At 42.8% G+C, this 17,054-nt stretch overlaps 3 protein-coding genes across 16 annotated transcripts; 1 reads left to right on the plus strand and 2 right to left on the minus strand.

Annotated features, from left to right (window-relative positions):
* Nucleotides 1–4,430: 4,430 nt before the first annotated feature.
* On the minus strand, nucleotides 4,431–8,302 carry LOC143000956 (apoptosis-associated speck-like protein containing a CARD). 11 transcript variants are annotated; one of them, XM_076150470.1, is made up of 4 exons: nucleotides 7,950–8,302; nucleotides 7,319–7,363; nucleotides 6,629–6,679; nucleotides 4,431–4,772 (listed from the first exon to the last, which is right to left on the minus strand). In XM_076150470.1, exons 1-4 carry the CDS (start codon nucleotides 8,200–8,202, stop codon nucleotides 4,537–4,539), a joined length of 585 nt encoding a protein of 194 aa, XP_076006585.1. In that variant the 5' UTR covers nucleotides 8,203–8,302; the 3' UTR covers nucleotides 4,431–4,536. The 11 variants fall into 11 exon arrangements, with proteins under 11 accessions (XP_076006585.1, XP_076006584.1, XP_076006580.1 ...); XM_076150469.1 differs by having other exon boundaries at nucleotides 6,629–6,703; XM_076150465.1 differs by having other exon boundaries at nucleotides 6,629–6,751.
* A 1,039-nt stretch (nucleotides 8,303–9,341) lies between these two features.
* Nucleotides 9,342–12,013, plus strand: LOC143000954 (uncharacterized). 2 transcript variants are annotated; one of them, XM_076150457.1, is made up of 6 exons: nucleotides 9,342–9,685; nucleotides 10,270–10,295; nucleotides 10,585–10,926; nucleotides 11,293–11,444; nucleotides 11,533–11,752; nucleotides 11,889–12,013. In XM_076150457.1, the coding sequence occupies exons 1-5, from the start codon at nucleotides 9,436–9,438 to the stop codon at nucleotides 11,723–11,725; spliced, it is 963 nt and encodes a 320-aa protein (XP_076006572.1). In that variant the 5' UTR covers nucleotides 9,342–9,435; the 3' UTR covers nucleotides 11,726–11,752; nucleotides 11,889–12,013. The 2 variants fall into 2 exon arrangements, with proteins under 2 accessions (XP_076006572.1, XP_076006571.1); XM_076150456.1 differs by having other exon boundaries at nucleotides 11,533–11,981.
* A 426-nt stretch (nucleotides 12,014–12,439) lies between these two features.
* On the minus strand, nucleotides 12,440–16,765 carry etsrp (ETS1-related protein). Of its 3 annotated transcripts, none has more exons than XM_076150202.1 (8): nucleotides 16,678–16,765; nucleotides 16,317–16,398; nucleotides 15,056–15,139; nucleotides 14,888–14,962; nucleotides 14,553–14,702; nucleotides 14,201–14,461; nucleotides 13,533–13,651; nucleotides 12,440–13,442 (listed from the first exon to the last, which is right to left on the minus strand). In XM_076150202.1, the coding sequence occupies exons 1-8, from the start codon at nucleotides 16,741–16,743 to the stop codon at nucleotides 13,161–13,163; spliced, it is 1,119 nt and encodes a 372-aa protein (XP_076006317.1). In that variant the 5' UTR covers nucleotides 16,744–16,765; the 3' UTR covers nucleotides 12,440–13,160. The 3 variants fall into 3 exon arrangements, with proteins under 3 accessions (XP_076006317.1, XP_076006316.1, XP_076006315.1); XM_076150201.1 differs by having other exon boundaries at nucleotides 15,056–15,172; XM_076150200.1 differs by having other exon boundaries at nucleotides 14,888–15,172.
* Nucleotides 16,766–17,054: the final 289 nt, after the last annotated feature.

Genomic DNA, 17,054 nt, shown 5'->3' on the forward strand with positions numbered 1-17,054 from the left:
ATATATTTTCTTTAAATCAAAGTTTAAAAATTAAGTTATTCAAAGTTTTAATGTTCACTGTTAATTGTCAATTTGTTTTTATTTATGCACAATACACAATGCATATGTATTATATTTTTATCAAAGTTTAAAAATTAAGTTATTCAGTTTTTATGTTGCCTGTGTTTCCTGTTCATTTTCTACTGACTACTGACAACTTTCTACTTTATATTTGTACTATTTCAAGAGACCTCTTGTTTACACATTGTGGTAGGTCACCTGTTGGGCTTTTTTTTTTTTTATAGCTGGTTGCTTGTTTCTATCGAGAGATCTGGCAACACTGGCCAGGGGCCTTTGGGGATTTTGAGCGTCCGGTGTCCCAACGTTGTGTTGAGTTCAAGTGCGTTTGAAATCAAGCGCAGTAACTTTCGGTACATTTCCATCCTGTACATGACAAGAAATATTTCATTGATAACGTCTGTTCTGAAAGACGATCTATCAGATGTTGATCAGATGATACTTTCTTCTCCTCTTTTCACAACTGGGCCAAAAATGCATTTCATGATGACGCTGTGTTTGTTTCTCTGTGTTTCTAATATTCGCAACCCCTTGTGTCGTTGTGTAAAATCTGCAACAAGAATAGTAGCAACATCTTATAAATACAAAAGAAAACCACAAATTACAGACTTCAACGCGCTCACATGACATGGTATCAACAACAACAAAAAGATTGTTGTATACATGTATTTTATTCGGAATAGAAAACTTGATCTTTTTATCTTAAAGTTCTTACATCTGTATTAATTGTAACTTTATTATTTGAGGGAAATGTGTTTACTGGGGCGGAACATTTGAATTCGTTCCGGTTGCTCGGGGGGGAATCAATGCGAAAGCACTCAGACCCGCGGGTTCTGTAGAAGAAATCTGTGAGAGAGAAACGGACTGACTCCTGGTTCTCCTGGTCACGTGCTGAACACGGGTTGGTGAAAATGTTGTTTATCATTTAAAAACAACTGTACAAAATTAAACCTTAGTAATGGGACTGTCAGTTAAATGTATTTAACGTTGCAACAGCGGTCGGCTTCTGAACCGAAGTAAAGTGAGTCTAATTTGTTTGGGTTTTCGCGGGACGGCGTCCATTTTGTTAATCTCAACGTTTACTGACACGGCTCCTGTACACTGGAATATCGTAATATGATGTATAAATAGTTCAAATGTGTTTCTAAAGCAATGACTTAGGACAGTAGCATATTTTTTAGTTATTAATTGACATGTAAATCTAGTTTAAAGTTAAATAATCTCACTTGGGTTAAAACGTTTCAGTGGCCTGTAAGCATTGCACAGTATGTTGTCTCCAGTCTGTATACAATGTTGGTGTCTTGTGTATAATACTGTCAGGTTTGTACTATATTTACTAAAATATTTACTGGGTAAAAGCTTATTAAGTTGTGTTTAACACAAGTGAAACCAGGTGAAATCTGAAGCACTTAATGCAGCCCATGGTTGTCCAACCACTGGACTAGAGTGAATGTGTGTGTGATGTATGTAAGTATAAGATGTGCTCTAGTGGATGAACTGAGCAGATATGACTGGAGTGTATATTAGCAACATATCTTTTTTTTGATTTTTCCACCAGGTCTGATGATTGTGACACTTTTGCGACTCCTGGATCAGGTCTTCCACCAGCCTTTCCACTGCCTGAGTGAGCTTGATCTTCTGGCTGCGCTGACCATGTCCCTTTCCACCAACTTTCCACTCTGAAGCTGCAGCCCTCTCATGCTCCCTCTGCCTGTGGTTTAAAACCTGCTCAGCCGCCAGATCCAGAGGAACGCTCCACTACACCTTACGGAGAGGAGGCCGTTGAGGATCGTGTCCGGGAGACCGCATGTTGTATTTTATTTCATTTGTACAGGTATGTGTTCAATTCTTTCATTGATTTTATAATAAATGCTGGTCGTGTTCTGCATTAAGTAGTTGGTGTGCGGTCGAGTTCATTGCGCATTTATACATTTTATTTTGTGGCTTGACTTGGATGCACGCAACAAGTGCAGGCCTGCACCACTCTGAGTTCGCGCCACGCGTTACGGAGAGGAGGGCTGTTGACTCGTGTCTGGGTTATGTTATATTTTATTTCACTTGTACAGGAGACAATCTTCGTAATAAAGAAACAACCAGCAGCTGTCTGCGGTGCGGTATGTTCATCCAACACAAGAACACGACGTAGAGATCACCAGGAGTGACAGATGTGCCGCAGGCCTGGTCAGAGAGGACAGCGAGCCAGACACACCCGTTCCAATGGTGCCGTGACCTTAACAGGATTGGTCTGAAGATCGACGCCAGCTCGTTCGCAGAGGAAGGCTGCTGTCACTCAACTTTCATGGTACTCAGGTATTTTTTGGGACTGTGCCGGATATCTGAGTGGAGCGTTTCCCTTTTGTTTTCATGGACTAAACTGAGTTATACCAAAGAAACATGGAAGAGTCAAATTAGTGTGACATGGTTTTTTTATGCTGTTAATTGATTGATGTAGTTATCTTACTCTGTTACCAGCACTGTTCTTCATCCATGTTATGATATTGTTTTTCCTCAAAAAAAATATCTGTGTGAGCGAAGGTGAGGGTGATGACCGTGTTCCTTTTGGGTACCCGTTTGGTGTGGGGAGGGGGTCAATCAACCAACCCGTTGTAACCAGAAGACCAGGGCCAATAGTCACAGCATTTGGCAGTCCACAGCTTACCTGGATTCGTTATGTAGATTGTGCCATACCAAGCCAAGTCAAGCAGACTTCAGATTTAGGTTGACTCATTTCACAGTTAGCTAAGAAGCTAGGTGAATCCATAACAGCGCAGCTCCAATCTGACAAAAGCACACAAGAACACAACGCAGAGATAACCAGGAGTGACGGATGTGCAGCCGGCCTGGTCAGAGAGTACAGCGGGCCAGACCCACCCGTTACAATTGCATTTATTCATGCAAATTACAAAGTATCATTCAATTACATTTTGAATGAACTTCATTCGTATCCAATCAACATTCCACTGCTCGTGTTGTTGGTTGGCATAAAGGCAATCAAAACCTTTATTGACAAATTTGACAGTGACATCATCAGCCCAAATGCATCCCGCTGAAGACTGTATCTTTATCTTCAGTTGCAAAGATGTCATTTCTGGCAGGACGTTAACCCAGACCTCATCTCTCTCAGCCAGTTTGATCACACTGCTGATACTGGCCACTTGGCTGCGTCTTTCAGGCAGGTTGGTGTGATAAAGACGGACCACTTTCTGGCCGTTCTTGAATATGGCACACTGACCACACCCGTACACAGACACATGCACGGTGAAGTAATAGAGGCCGTCCACAGGGCAGGAGAAGAGGCCTGTGTCAGGACTGTAGCCTTCTCCCTCATTCACCAGCACGGTTTGAAACCTCAGCACTCCAGAGAGAGTTGGGTAGCTGTCAGAGGTGTTCAGTTTGGCCGTGAAGGTAACAGGTCCTTCAAGAGAGAACAGAACAGTAAAATTGGTGACTGGAGTGATATTTTGTATAACTTGGGTGTGGTTTTCAACAAGTATTCAACATGGCGTCCGTGGTGGCCATTTTGAAATGTAACGGCAGGCATGTCAAAACTCGCCCCACTATTAAGATGTCGTAGATTAGATCTGTGCTCGGGTGTCCACAAATACAAGTAACAAAGGTTTTCAGCCAAACAAGGTGCTTTTAATTCGCCCACTCGTTCCTCCGAATGTTCAACAAGGTTTCTTCATAAACCTGAAATGTGTCAACCAAAAGTAACAGGAGTTTCTACCACCGTCCGTTCCATCCACAACTCTGGCCTCGATTCACTCCTGCCAGCCTCGTGTCCTTTTACCTGGCCTCGGTCCTTGGAGCGTGGAGACCCCTTTCTGCCGTCCACCTTTATGCTGTCCTGGCGATTACACCCTGATAGGGAGGCAGTGGCTCAGTGGGTAGAGCTTCCGCTTGGGAACCGGAGGGTTGCCGGTTGGAGCCCCTGCCGGGGCGCCCCTGGGCAAGGCACCGAACCCTCAATTGCTCGCCCCTCTGCGAAGGGTGGTAATGTAATGTAAGTCGCTTTGGATAAAAGCGTCTGCCAAATGATCGTAATGTAATGCCACGCCGTCCAGCCTCCCTGTAGCTCTCCTGTGCCACCAACAGAGGGGGACATCTCTGTCCTTCAGGACTCAGCCTGTCCAACATGTACAAATGTTGTAACAAGGATCCAACCTGTGTTTTCACACCTTATTTGCTGTGTTTTCGACCACATCATAGCAGGACGTCATTTGGCTGCACTTCCGTGGATAGCTTCAGTGTTGAACTCACCCAGTCTCTTCCTCTTACTAGTCCTTTTCGGAGCACCAGGCTCCGTGAGCGTTGAAACGTTTTGATCCATCTCTTGGCTGCGTCTGTAAAAACCAAAGCAAACGTTACTGATTGTTGCTGCTGATTATTCGGCGTCCCGACGACGTCACCTTCCGTCACCGTACTGGATATTAAAATGTAAACCCCGAGTCTCTGTCTCCTCTCTGCAACCAAACAATCCTAAAGAATCCTCAAGTCAGAAGGCAGGAAGTCGACAGGAACGTTTTGCCCTGCTGAGTGTTTATCACTCTGAAGATCTCCCTCATTTGATCCTAAGCTACCAATCTTTTGGATTGTATCATTACATTCTTGATCGATGACCTTCTTGGTTTTCAGGGAGTCCAAAATCAGTTTGTCCTTTATTTCAGTCACTTTCTGGATCAGATCTGCTTCATTGTTCTTCAGAAAGTCCTCCACTGAGGAGAGATGGACAGAAATGTGATGTTTATGAATTATGAGGTGACAGTCAAACTTTACAATCCAGTGTCAACAAATACAAGAGCACAGCAATAACTTCTGTCTTTGTAACTCTATTTGTTGATCCCACACTGTGGTCAGTATTGTGCTTGTATTGTGTGTGGCTGTTGAAATGAATATAGTTTGTTTCTCTGTGTTCCTAATATTTGTTACCCCTTATGTCAGGGGTGTCAAACTCAATACACAGTGGGCCAAAATAAAAAAAACTGGGACAAAGACGCGGGCCAGACTCCATCTTTCTTGAAAAATGGACTACAACTGTGCATCTTTTCCCTTCTCTCCAGATATATAGATATATATAACGGAAATACAAAACCAAATAAAAGCTACAAAACAATGTAAAACGTGTATCATATTTAACAATATGATAAATATAACACATGCAATACAACGAAAATAAGACTTAATGACGTTTATTGCGACCGTATTTCTACCCCGCTCACCTGCAGCAGGAGACATTGTTTCTGCCGCAGGCTACCCACAATGCAACTGATGAAACCTAACTTACACAATAAAATCACACTATTCATTTATCTATTTAATCAGATGCTGGTCTGATTAAATAGATCAAATAGATATATGTATTTGACTTACCAGGAGAGCTTGTGAGGTGAAATCTGAACACGCTAGTTTGTTGTCCTAATATTTACACAGTGTATTAGGCTATAACGATGTTTGAAATATCAGACATGCAGAATTGACTTCAAAGTATGAAGTCCACATTCTGTAATATTGCAAGCACACAACTCAGGGATATGGAAGATTCAAAACAGCAATTTATTCCACAAGAAGCTCAAAAATGGGGTCCCATCAGCTATCTGTAAAAACGAAAACCCCTCTCCTATCGCAGGACAGCTAATAGAGCACAGATAAACAATCTCCTATGACGAGACAAGATTAGAAATAGGATGGATAACTTTACATTCACATTCAGAAATGACATTAATTTTAAACCAACACAAGGTGAACACCAGCATTAGATTCGATTTCAATTACACATTATGCAAATAAGGCAAAATAAATGTTGAATTTTTGGCTTCAACAGGAAGAATAGATGTGTCTTTATTCATTCATGGTCGTCTGATTTTATGTGACCATGTTCAAAAAGTCAAGATCATTTTTTAAAAAACGCCCCCCTCTAGAAAAACTATTCATAATTTTTCAGTTTTACTGTGGAACTTTGGTCTCAAGGTGATCTGTGGATATTTGATCCCAAAAATGGATTCAACCATGACAGTTACATCTTTTTCTTGAGCTCATCCATAAGCACTGGCTCCTTTTTCCCAAGAATCCCATAGAATTCATTTTTGCCCTTCTGAGTTTTTATCACAGTGAAGATCTCCCTCATTTGATCCTGAGACGTCCTGATTTTGAAGATTGCATCATAACATTCTTGATCGATAACCGTCTTCGTTTTCAGGGAGTCCAAAATCTGTTTGACATTTATTTTAGTCACTCCCTGAATCAGATCTTCTTCATTGTTCTTCAGAAAGTCCTCCACTAAGGAAAGATGGACAGAAATGTGATGTTTATGAATTATGAGGCTACAGTCAAAGTTTGCAATCCAGTGTAAACAAATACAAGAAAACAAACACAGCAATAACTTCTGTCTTTGTAACTCTATTTGTTGATTCCACACTGTGGTCAGTATTTTGTATTATGTGTTTCAAAAACCCCAGAACAACCAGATAACCAAACCCCCAGGACTAACAGGCCCACATGTCACTCTGAGAGGCATTAATAAGCCTGTATAGTGAATAAGTGCACCTACCTTCTTGTACAGTGGGAGGAGGACCAGCTGCTCCAGATGAGGATCCTCCAGCTGCTCCACATGAGGATCCTCCAGCTGCTCCAGATGAGGATCCTCCAGCTGCTCCACATGAGGATCCTCCAGCTGCTCCAGATGAGGATCCTCCAGCTGTAAGACGATGAAGACAAGGAAAGAGGAGGGGGGATTACAATTGTGTAATACATTTACTGATCATTCTGTTTAGCAATGACAAAATGATTGCTCTCTTTAGTCATCAGGGTGACATCACTGAAATTAAATTTTTCTTGACTTACTGATTTTTCTTTTTTTAATCTGCTCTTTCTGTTCTACGGGGAGAATCACACCTTTGAACATGTGAAATTGGGTTCTGCACTGTCTAGTAAGTGATTATGCAAACCTAAACTGGCCTCTATCACCACAGGGTTACTTCCTGTTAGACTTTTGAAAACCCAAGCCACTTCAAGAAGTTGACCTCTAACACCTTAAGAGACTCCAGCAGAGGCTTTAGTTGTCAAACTTGCACATCTTCATAATTCTCCTCCACAGCCAGCAAATCCAGTATAAAGTTGTTTTTACATGCTGAAAAGTGATCAGACCAAATGACATGAAGAGAGTAACATTGGTGGAGCCTCCCTTTAAGATTCTGTTCTGGTCTGGTCTGTTCTCAGTTAAATAAGTAAGAATAAATGAAAAGGTTTCCTTTAAATCGCTCACCGTCACTGGAGCCTGGTGCAGAGGACTGTCCACCCGTTTCTTTAACTGGAATAATACAAGGAAACATAGGAAAATGAAAATGTAAATGATTATTATTCATTTGTTTAAACTGGATGTGAGACTGTGTAGCTTAGTATTGTAGGATTCAGTGATTCTGGCATTTCCTTATTCTTGTATTATTCAATTAATTGTTCTTCACTGCTTGCAAAACTTGGACGAGCTATTAATGTGTGTAATCACAGTACTGTAGCTTTAAACTATTCATGATTAAACAACTACAATTATAAACGTGTAACTGACATCTTCAATGTTAGAATTCCTATCTACTGGTTGTAGCCTTTAACGTGCAAGGACTTGTCGAACCACCTCGGCACAACAGGGTTACGTAATCAATCTGTGGAAAAATGGAAAGCAAAAACGGGCGGGTGAAAGTTCAACTGTACACATGAGTTCAACTTTACATTTCGCTTCTTTGAAACCTATTTTTGGTCCCTTTTTTCTATTTACCGCTGCAAATACAGGCAGATTTGTATGTTGCTGTTTTGTCCAAAGAGACTTTCTGTTTCGATGTGGTTTCTGCAGCCTGGTGTTCCGTCTCCCGAAACACCAAAGCACTCGATCTTCATCTCACCCAGATCGTTAGCTTCATCGTTGAGGCAAAGCTCCCTCAGGATCCTCTCCGCCTCTCTCACGGCTCCGTCCTCCGTGAAGGTGGAAACCAGCACGTCTGTAATATCTAAGTAGTCTTTTCCCTCCACTTTGTTACGGGGGACCCGCGGCTCTTCTTTGCGGTTCCGAAGCTGGACACCAAAACTTCTAAAGTCTTTGGCGCTAAGGTTCTCCAGCATAGATGAAATAGCCATTCTTTTGGTTTTAGGTGCCATTTCTCCTCAAAGACAGACAGGAGTTTATTAGCCGTACTGGTTTGTCCCAGGCGCGCGTAGACTGCATACCGAAACTTGGGCGTCTCTTGCAGGAAACGCCAGGGGCCTTCGTGTGTCGTCGGAAAAAGTCAAACTTATAGTAATGTCAGTGTAATACATTTATATTTATCATTCAATCGAAGAACTATTAGCAACATTAAAGTTGAGACGGACTCTACAAGAACCACGTTTGATTAAAATTTCTGACATCGAGTAATTACAGTAATTACATTATTGCTCATCTGGGTCTCTAGAATTCCAGCTTACCTGAACGCAACATTTTTTTTTTTTTTTTTTTTTTTTTTTTTGAGTTACCGGTATCCCAACGTTGTGTTGAATTCAAGTGCGTTGGAAATCAAGTTTAGTAACTTTCGGCACATTTCCACCCTGTACATGACAAGAAATATTTCATTGATAAAGTCTGTTGTGAAAGATGATCTATCAGATGGCTCTGTGGTTTATACTGTCAAAGGCCATTCATTTTCTATGTGCTTGCATGCAACCAAAGTCCAAAGCTGAAGAGCTAACGTCACCAGTGAAAAGAGACCCAGGAAGCAGTGAAACGGCCCGTGTGAACTCTGGTCGAGGACTTGAACCTTTCGGTCAAGTTCAGGTTGTTTGGTCTACGCAAGTTTCCACAACATTAAGATATGTGTAACGAGTGTGTGTGGCTGTACTCTCCGAGCAGGCAGCACATCGGTGACTCCTGGTTATCTCTGCGTTGTGTTCTGGTGTTGGAAAATAAATGAACGGACCACAGACAGCTGCTGGTTGTCTCTTTATTGCCGATAATTGTCTCCCTGTACAAATAAAATAAAATAAATACAACATGCGGTCTCCGGGACGCGAGTCCTCAGCCCACCTCTCCGTAACGAGTGGTGGTCATCAAACCGATACCTCTTAAAGTAACAGTACAGGTAAGGACATTTTAAATAGAATGCGTTAAAATAAAACAAAACGGATCCGAAACATGATAATACAGTAACCAGACATATTAATCAGAGATTCGGTGAAATTTCCAACCAAAACAAATATACATTTCAACCTGGTTACACCGCACTGCTTGCCCCGCCCCCGTGTGCGCTCACGAGAACAGAATAGAGCGCGAAATTGGAACGTCGAGGACGGAGCTGCAAACTGCTGGTGCGCCGTGAGCTGCGAGTTCTTTCACGCGGTTGTCTGCAGAGTGTGTACATGATGAAAACCATTAGACGGGAGGTAGTGAAAGCGTTGGAGAATCTGAGTCCAAACCACTTTAAACATTTCTGCCACCAGCTGTGGGATCGCAGAGACGAGCCGCGGTTCAGACGCAGCCAAGTGATTGATAAAGACGCTCTAGATGTCGCAGACATCCTGGTTTTAACGTTCACGGAGCCTGTTGCTCTGACAGTGACCCTGGAGACACTGAGGTTGATCAATTGCAACGAGGAGGCGAAGAGACTGGGTGAGTTCGTTGTTGGATTTGTTTATTTGTTTATTATTTTTGATCCATTTATGCAACTATATTTTGATGAACGTCAGATCTAAATTCACACCTACTTGACTTTTATAAGACACAAGTCAGTTTTACGGTTTTGAAAAGAACCAGCACCGCAGCTTGTCATGTAATCTGTGATGTGATTAAGTGATAAAGACATGATGACCTAAGCACATATTAATATGAACAAGCCACAATGTTGCCACATGGAAGATTGATCATTATCTTTAATTACATATCAAACTTACTAAGAATTTGAGGTAAAGGTCTCAGCTGATATGAAATGAGGGCCACACACACACAGCTTTATTCTTCAGAGAGCCAGTCGTGATGAGTATTTCCACTAATGACCATGTAATGTTGCAAATTGTAAGATTAAATAGCTTCATAACGTGGCTGCAGGGGACGTCTTCTCTCACAGGGACTGAGTTGGACGGACGCTGTCCAATAGAACTTTGATCAACTCAATAAAAATGATCAATATCAGTGTGCATGTTGCCCCCCAGCCTCATCTTGGTCATTCATCATCCTGTTATCTTTCTGCTTTACAGAATCAGAAACCAAAATCTGCACAGATGTAAGTTCACTGTATCAAATTTCCTCTTTAGGGTGTGATACGTTATGAAGGGAGGCAGTGGCTCAGTGGGTAGAGCTTCCACTTGGGAACTGGAGGGTTGCTGGTTCGAGCCCCTGCCGAGGTGCCCCTGAGCAAGGCACCGAACCCTCAATTGCTCCCCCCTCTGCGAACGGTGGTAATTTAAGTCGCTCTGGATAAAAGCGTCTGCCAAAGGATCGTAATGTAATGAAGTCCATATCTTATTTTGCTGTTACTGGATGTTCTTTTTTTGGTTTCTCTTGTCTGGAAGGGCGTCCCTACATTTCGTAGGAACTCAAAAGGGGCGTTGGAGACTGAACCCTCGGGTGAGGCCCAGGATTACTCTGCCCAGTTGACCAAACAGCCGTCTTGGAAGATAAAAAAACCAGAAGTCGTACAGGCTGAAGCAAGGGCCCGTGTGCGGTCTGAGGGCCGCGACTGTGGAAACGACAGGCTGGTTCTGAGCTGGTTCACAATTCAGTTTGGCAAATATAAGGGGAAAACCTTCAAATGGCTGTTGGAGAATGATGTGGGTTACACAGCCAAGCTAGTAGCTTCACACCTGGAAGAGCAAGTGGACAAAAACTCTCAGAACCCACAGATGGCCAACAAGGTACACTGCCTGCAGATACTCACCAGCATAACACACAACAAACACTGCACAACACTCAGCTTTAACCACAACATGGAATACCAGCCTATGTTGTGTGATCTTTTTTCAGGTCCTGTATTTGACAAACAGGTGGCTGCTGTTCATTATGGAGACGACATTTTTAACTTTTTTTAAAGAACCTTATTAAAACTGTATGGAAACATTGAGTGATTTTATGATTCTAAGCTTGGAGTTGCAGATTCATCCAGCTTTAATGTTTGATTTGGTGAATGGTTGGGTCATTTAATGGCCCTCAATATGAATGACTAGTAGGAAATATACAGAAGGTGCTCTGGTAACAACAACAGTTCTTGTCTTTTTCCTAAGAATGCCTTGACTGACTACTCGATGTTCTTCCCTGACTTTGCAAATGAAGTCAGGTTCCACCGCCCAGTCCCAGAAGGAAAGCTTGGTTTTGGTAAATACAAATCCGAAACCCTGAAGAGTCTGTACGAGTCGACGGACAGAGCCAGAATCAGGTATGTTTGAAGGCATGAGTGAGTTGCAGAGAATAACAAATCAAGCAGCAAAATACGCACTGCACACTACCCTTCCCTTTTTGTATAGTTACGTAGAATACCTGCGTAGCATGAAGGAAACCTGCACCCCTAATTCACCAATGGAGGGCGCCATCAGATACATTCTGCAGCGTGATCAAAAAAAGCCTGTGGCTGCTAGGAGGACCACACCCGCTGCCCCCAGGCCAATCTACCAGCAGTGCCAACATGCCACACACCTGAAGAGAGCAGGTCCGACATGACAGGGGGCGTGCCAGGAGAGCCTCAGTGTGAGTGCTGGACGAGACCTGGGTCACTATAGCCTGTGTTGACCCCATGACACTTGCCCCAATTTTGCTTTTATTTGATCTTAATGGATTCAATTAATTCAATCATTTTCTGACATATTCTTTACTCCCTCTACAGGCCCTTGCAGCATATGCCCTGAAAGAGATGAGAGCCATTCAGACAGTCGTCTTTCATGTAAAAAGTCAGGATTTCAGGTTTGCTGCACTTTGCCTTTACTGTCAAATAAATTGAAAGTAAACCTGAATGTTCTGTGGCATATTTCTTTGTTCTGCACCTTTTCCACAGTGTCAGGATAAAGATGATATCCTACAAACAAATGGAAATGAGTGATTCAGTATTAAGAATTAGAAACAAACCGATGACTCGACATATTTTAGCATGGGACAACTTTAAAAACTGAGGGGCGAAATTTACAAGTGGCATGTGAACGCAGCATAAGATAAGGACTTAGGTGTAAAGCACTTAACGTCTTTATAACTTCTCAGACAATACAAGGAGTGGTGCTTGAATATATAAACTCAGGCACAAATACGACACAGAGGAAACTGCTAACCTTCTGAAAATATTCATGTTGATCAATTTACTCAAACATGTTTCCTATGGATGCTCTTACTTTTAATAGCAACTTATTATCGTAGACCTATAGAATTATAGTCTTCACACAAATCCTTAGTTATGTACACTTTATTTACAGGAAACGATCACAGTCGGCTAAAACAGTCACAGTGCATGCCTGAAGTGACCTTGCTTTATTTTTGTTTCATCGTCAACAGAGGTAGACCTGAGTCTTGCATTCAAAATATTGTGAATGCACAAAACCCAGCGATGTAATCACATAAACATTATTTACAACCCCATTTGACCAACCATGTGCTGTTTGTTTATAGTGCGTAAAATACTCCAAGTAATGAATTCATCCATGAGGCTGAAGAGAGATTTCACCCTAAAAGATGTCTGGAAGATGACTTTTTTTAGTTTTGTCATTGATAAAGAGCTGCCAGGCAGTCTGCCAGTTTGACCTGAATCATACTGGATTCTAATAGTAAGCAGTTTTCGGGGAGTTTTTTGACAAACTAAAATAATTCTCACTAAATATTGTACAATCCAGGCACTTCTGCCTTTCTACTGGTCACTATTAGCAGACTGATTATCTGACTGAATTCAAGCTGACCATTTATCTCAAGTTCATTGTATTAACTTGGATCCATGGTGTAATTATGGCTGTGACTTCTGTTTGGCCCTGCAAAGAAACACTAGAGATGGTAACTCCTCCTGCATCGTCTCTGCAAAAGCTGACAAGAGTTAACTCATTTCAGCCAGAGTTTGAGGTCAGAGTTCACTAGTAAACATGTTCTGGTCTGATCAACCCACAGTCCTGGCGTCGTCTGACTACTGTGACACCCACGTTTCGCTGCTGTGCTCTGACGTTGCTCCACATACCACAGGACACTGCCACGATTCAGTGTTTGTGGGCAAAACGTTTACGCTGGCCAGGACTTCCTGTGCCGTCTTTCCCAGCATGCCCTGCATGTCACAGACAAAGCGGTACACATAGCGCTTGCCCGCCGTCTTGTGGATGATATTCTTATGGTAGTAGTAGCGCAGGCCGCGGCTCAGCTTCTCATAATTCATCTTGGGTTTGTTCTTGCACTGACCCCAGCGCTTGGCCACCTGTTGGATGGATCAAAACAGAGGTCAAGTCAGATACTTAAGTACTGTAGTATTAAGTTTGTGACGTGTAGTTGGAAAACTCCAGCTCACCTCGGTAGGATCAGACATTTTAAACTCCCAGCCATCTCCTGTCCAAGAAATGAAGCTGCGACAGGCTGAGTCCAGAAGCAACTCCAGTAAGAACTGCCACAGCTGGATGGGCCCAGATCCTGAATGAATGAATGAATTCAGGAGAAAATTAATTTGGGTACTCTAACAATCTGTAAGTGTATCTGCAGATAAGCCGGCTACAAACTAACTGTAAGAGTAAGTATATTTGTTTTAAGATGTGGGCCCCTGGCTTGGACACACAGAGCCCAAAAGCTGATTGTAAATCTGCGCATCCTTCTTTTTAATGCAGTAACGGGTGTAGTAGCTTCTGTTTTTGTTATTAGCACTCGTGTACACGTGATTAGCTAATTTTGTGAAGCAGTTGGTGTGAAGAGTTATATTGTTATTCTGCATTCCATACAAATCAAAATGTGTTACTTGTGTGTGTGTGTGTGTGTGTGTGTGTGTGTGTGTGTGTGTGTGAGTATTTGTTTATTTAGAATTTCTATTTTAGTTCTACCCAACATTTCTTTCTTTTTTAACCTATTTTATAAGAACTGGGATCTCTTTTTTCAGAAATGCTTTTTTTTATAAGAGATTGAAAATGGGATTGTGTAGAGAAAAGACGAAGTTATGTCTATTGAAGAGATAAGAGGGTCAAATCTGACCTGGATAAGCGGACATCCCAGTCATCTGGCCCTCCCTGTCCGGCCTCTGGGTGTGTGTGCTCTTGCGTTTGGCCACTCGGGGGCAGTATTGGTCTGAGGACTGAGGGCCAGGGTTCGATGAGCATGAGGCCGGAGGCGGGTGTGGCAGGGGGGCAGAGAAGGAGGGCGAGGGGAAGTCCGGCCAGAAAGACGAGGACTGTCTTTGTCCTTCAGCGTCATACAGCTCAGCCGAGTGACACGGAAAGCTCTGATCTGTATCACCTTGGAACAAAGAGTGTGAGAGAGTTACAAACCGACGTGCCAAATTAAACTGAACGCATACATTTTTTTATGTCCAATAGTGGCCTCTTACTTTGTAATGTGGTCCCTCCTTTTGCCGTCAGGAAGGGGCTGTTGCTGCTCTCCATGCCCGGGCTGAACTGACTGTTCTGGGGCACGAGGCTCTGGTACGCCTGTGGAGACTCCTGGTACCCTGTTTGTGACTGATCTAATGTCAGCCCATCTGTACATGAAGAAGAAGAGAAAGTTAGTAAATCATATGGTAACAAATTCTAATAAGTCTATAATACTTTGTAATGGGTTCATCAATCGTAAGGAGGAGTTATAATGGTTAATAAACTTGAAAGATCAGTTGAAAGAGAATTTATATGTATGTGTGGGTGGAATCAATGAAACATAGAGCCTCACCATGTGGATATGATGCCCACCAGTTGAATTCTGGGTGTGTGTCCAGGTTAAAGAGGGCTGTATCACTTGTGCTCACTGAGGAAAAAGGGCGGAGACTGTGAGATAAATCAAACACACCAACAACGTATCGCAAAACAAGCGTGTGTTTGAAGTGCTTTGAGGTTTCACCTTTGGTGTCATAAGGGTGAGGAGCTTTCGGCAGCTCTGTGTAACTTTCTGCCGGGTACTGCTGCTGTCCAGGTACTTTACTGTCTAACAGAAAAGATAGTTCTTCACCAGGGTAGTCTGGAGGTTAAACACAGTGTGAACAGATGGAGTCAGTATGTGAGAGGATGATGGAGGAAAGTAAAGGAGCAGTACACACGTTTATATAGCACACTACCTGAGTCCTTCATCATTACAACAAACCACTTCTAATAAGTTAAAGGCAGATTTTCATGCAGCCTCTCATTTCCATTGATTTTCAGTATTAAAATCAATTTGCACTCGATACTTACAAATACGTTTTATACTCTTCAGTATAATTTTGCAACAGTTAATCATAGGATTTTGAGGATACATTCTTATGTATGGATATTGGAGCCTCATACCGCACAGCCAATAATGAACCGTGTAAAAGCCAGCCGAGGTATTTGCCAACGGATTTTCACAATATTGAAATGTTTGACTGGAAGCCAGCGGCTGCCTAGAAGGGAGGATATCAACCTGAAAATAGGCTTTAGAAATAGGCAGCAGTGATGCACAAAAACATGCAGAATTAACGGTGCGGCCCTTTAAGAGGGAATCATGCACAGGTTGTTTTGAGCAAAAAGGTCAACAAAACTGAAAGGATGAGGTGAATTTGCAAGGCGAAGTTAATAGTTTGTGTTTTTATCTCTACGGTGGATGTTGACACAAGAAGAAGCCATTTGTTTACTGTTGAATCAGCAGCAGGCACTCAAGCCCGCTTCAGCTTTTTTCAGCTCAGTGGATGGAGGCAGCTTGGAGGAAACAAGGAAGGGAGGGGGAGGAAGAAAGAGAGGAGGAAACGCCAGTGCAGGGAGTGTGACAGAGTAGTGATGGAGGGATGGGGGGGGGCTCTAAATCTGTTGGAGGAGGAAGTCTGGAGGAAAGGATTAGGGGAGGCAGAAAGGGAGTACACAACCCGGAGAGTGTCTTTAACCTGACCACCCTGTCTCTCTCCCACTTTCAGCCCATTCAGGCATTCTTCATAGGAAACACACACACACCATCAGCACCTCTGGGTTTGAGCGAGGGCCCCCTGGTGTCAAGGTCTCACTGAGAGAGCCCTGACAGATGTGATGATACTGGGTGTGAAAATATTTCCTCTGTCCTTCAGCCGCACAGGTTCAGAGGAAACGGGCCATGCAAATGTTCACAAAACTGAAGAGGAGGAAAGAAAAGAAAGGCCTCATATCTGTCAACTCACCATAAGATGCAAAGTCAAATCCAGCTGGCACCTCCTGAGTCCTGAAATCCTCTGTGTAATATCCCGTCTGACAAACCTCCATCTGCCGGGAAAGAGCATGAAGTTACATTTTACAACTTTGTGTCATCCAAATCTGAGCTATTCTGTGTAAGAAATACAAGTTGTTTCCCCTCAATAATCAATACAAGACAACAGAGAGGGAATTAAGTCACATTTCTGCACATTAAAACATTTAATTATAACATGAACACAATATTAGGTGATTAATCATCAGGAGTACTCAGGATCTGGAATATTGGTGAATACTAAGACAAATAATCAACTTTTTATAAACTAACTAGACTACAATGCATGAACATACCTTTATTTTGGACTCTTTGCTCTCTATGTTTCTGTCTCCAGGTTTGATGAGAGTTTCCCAGTACATCTCTTTGTCCCCTCAGACACACACCGCGCTGTGTTCAGTCCCCGGTCGGCCCGGGCCCATTATATACAGCGGCGGAGGTGGGCGGGGCGCTTAGCCGCTCTGCGTCGTGACCGGCGCTAAGGGTGGTTCAGCAGTGCGTGACGTCACCCCACCCCCAACACACACACACACACACACACACACACACACACACAACCAGACATCCACCCTCCTCCAATCCCCACTCAGATCAGGCAACCAAACGTTCATTCATAAAACAGCATCACTCACTGACCCAACTTATTACAAAAAAAAAACAGCCTGTCACATGA

Source organism: Genypterus blacodes, unplaced genomic scaffold (genome assembly GCF_046128005.1).
Source record: "Genypterus blacodes isolate CSIRO-AG114 ecotype Tasmania unplaced genomic scaffold, CSIRO-AGI_Gbla_v1 ptg000052l_1, whole genome shotgun sequence".
Taxonomy (NCBI): domain Eukaryota; kingdom Metazoa; phylum Chordata; class Actinopteri; order Ophidiiformes; family Ophidiidae; genus Genypterus; species Genypterus blacodes.

What these genes read in the sequence shown, in the direction of transcription:
- LOC143000956 (XM_076150460.1), bottom strand. Translation starts at nt 8,202, where the DNA reads ATGGCACCTAAAACCAAAAGAATGGCTATTTCATCTATGCTGGAGAAC. An exon ending in CGATGAAGCTAACGATCTGG is followed by an intron (nt 7,364 to 7,949) that starts GTGAGATGAAGA and finishes GTATTATTCCAG; the next exon opens with TTAAAGAAACGGGTGGACAG. An exon ending in TCCTCCCACTGTACAAGAAG is followed by an intron (nt 6,334 to 6,604) that starts GTAGGTGCACTT and finishes ATCTTTCCTTAG; the next exon opens with TGGAGGACTTTCTGAAGAAC.
- LOC143000954 (XM_076150457.1), top strand. Translation starts at nt 9,436, where the DNA reads ATGATGAAAACCATTAGACGGGAGGTAGTGAAAGCGTTGGAGAATCTG. An exon ending in ACCCACAGATGGCCAACAAG is followed by an intron (nt 10,927 to 11,292) that starts GTACACTGCCTG and finishes CTTTTTCCTAAG; the next exon opens with AATGCCTTGACTGACTACTC. An exon ending in ACGGACAGAGCCAGAATCAG is followed by an intron (nt 11,445 to 11,532) that starts GTATGTTTGAAG and finishes CTTTTTGTATAG; the next exon opens with TTACGTAGAATACCTGCGTA.
- etsrp (XM_076150200.1), bottom strand. Translation starts at nt 16,743, where the DNA reads ATGTACTGGGAAACTCTCATCAAACCTGGAGACAGAAACATAGAGAGC. An exon ending in AGGAGGGACCACATTACAAA is followed by an intron (nt 14,462 to 14,552) that starts GTAAGAGGCCAC and finishes CTTTGTTCCAAG; the next exon opens with GTGATACAGATCAGAGCTTT. An exon ending in AAATGTCTGATCCTACCGAG is followed by an intron (nt 13,443 to 13,532) that starts GTGAGCTGGAGT and finishes TCCATCCAACAG; the next exon opens with GTGGCCAAGCGCTGGGGTCA.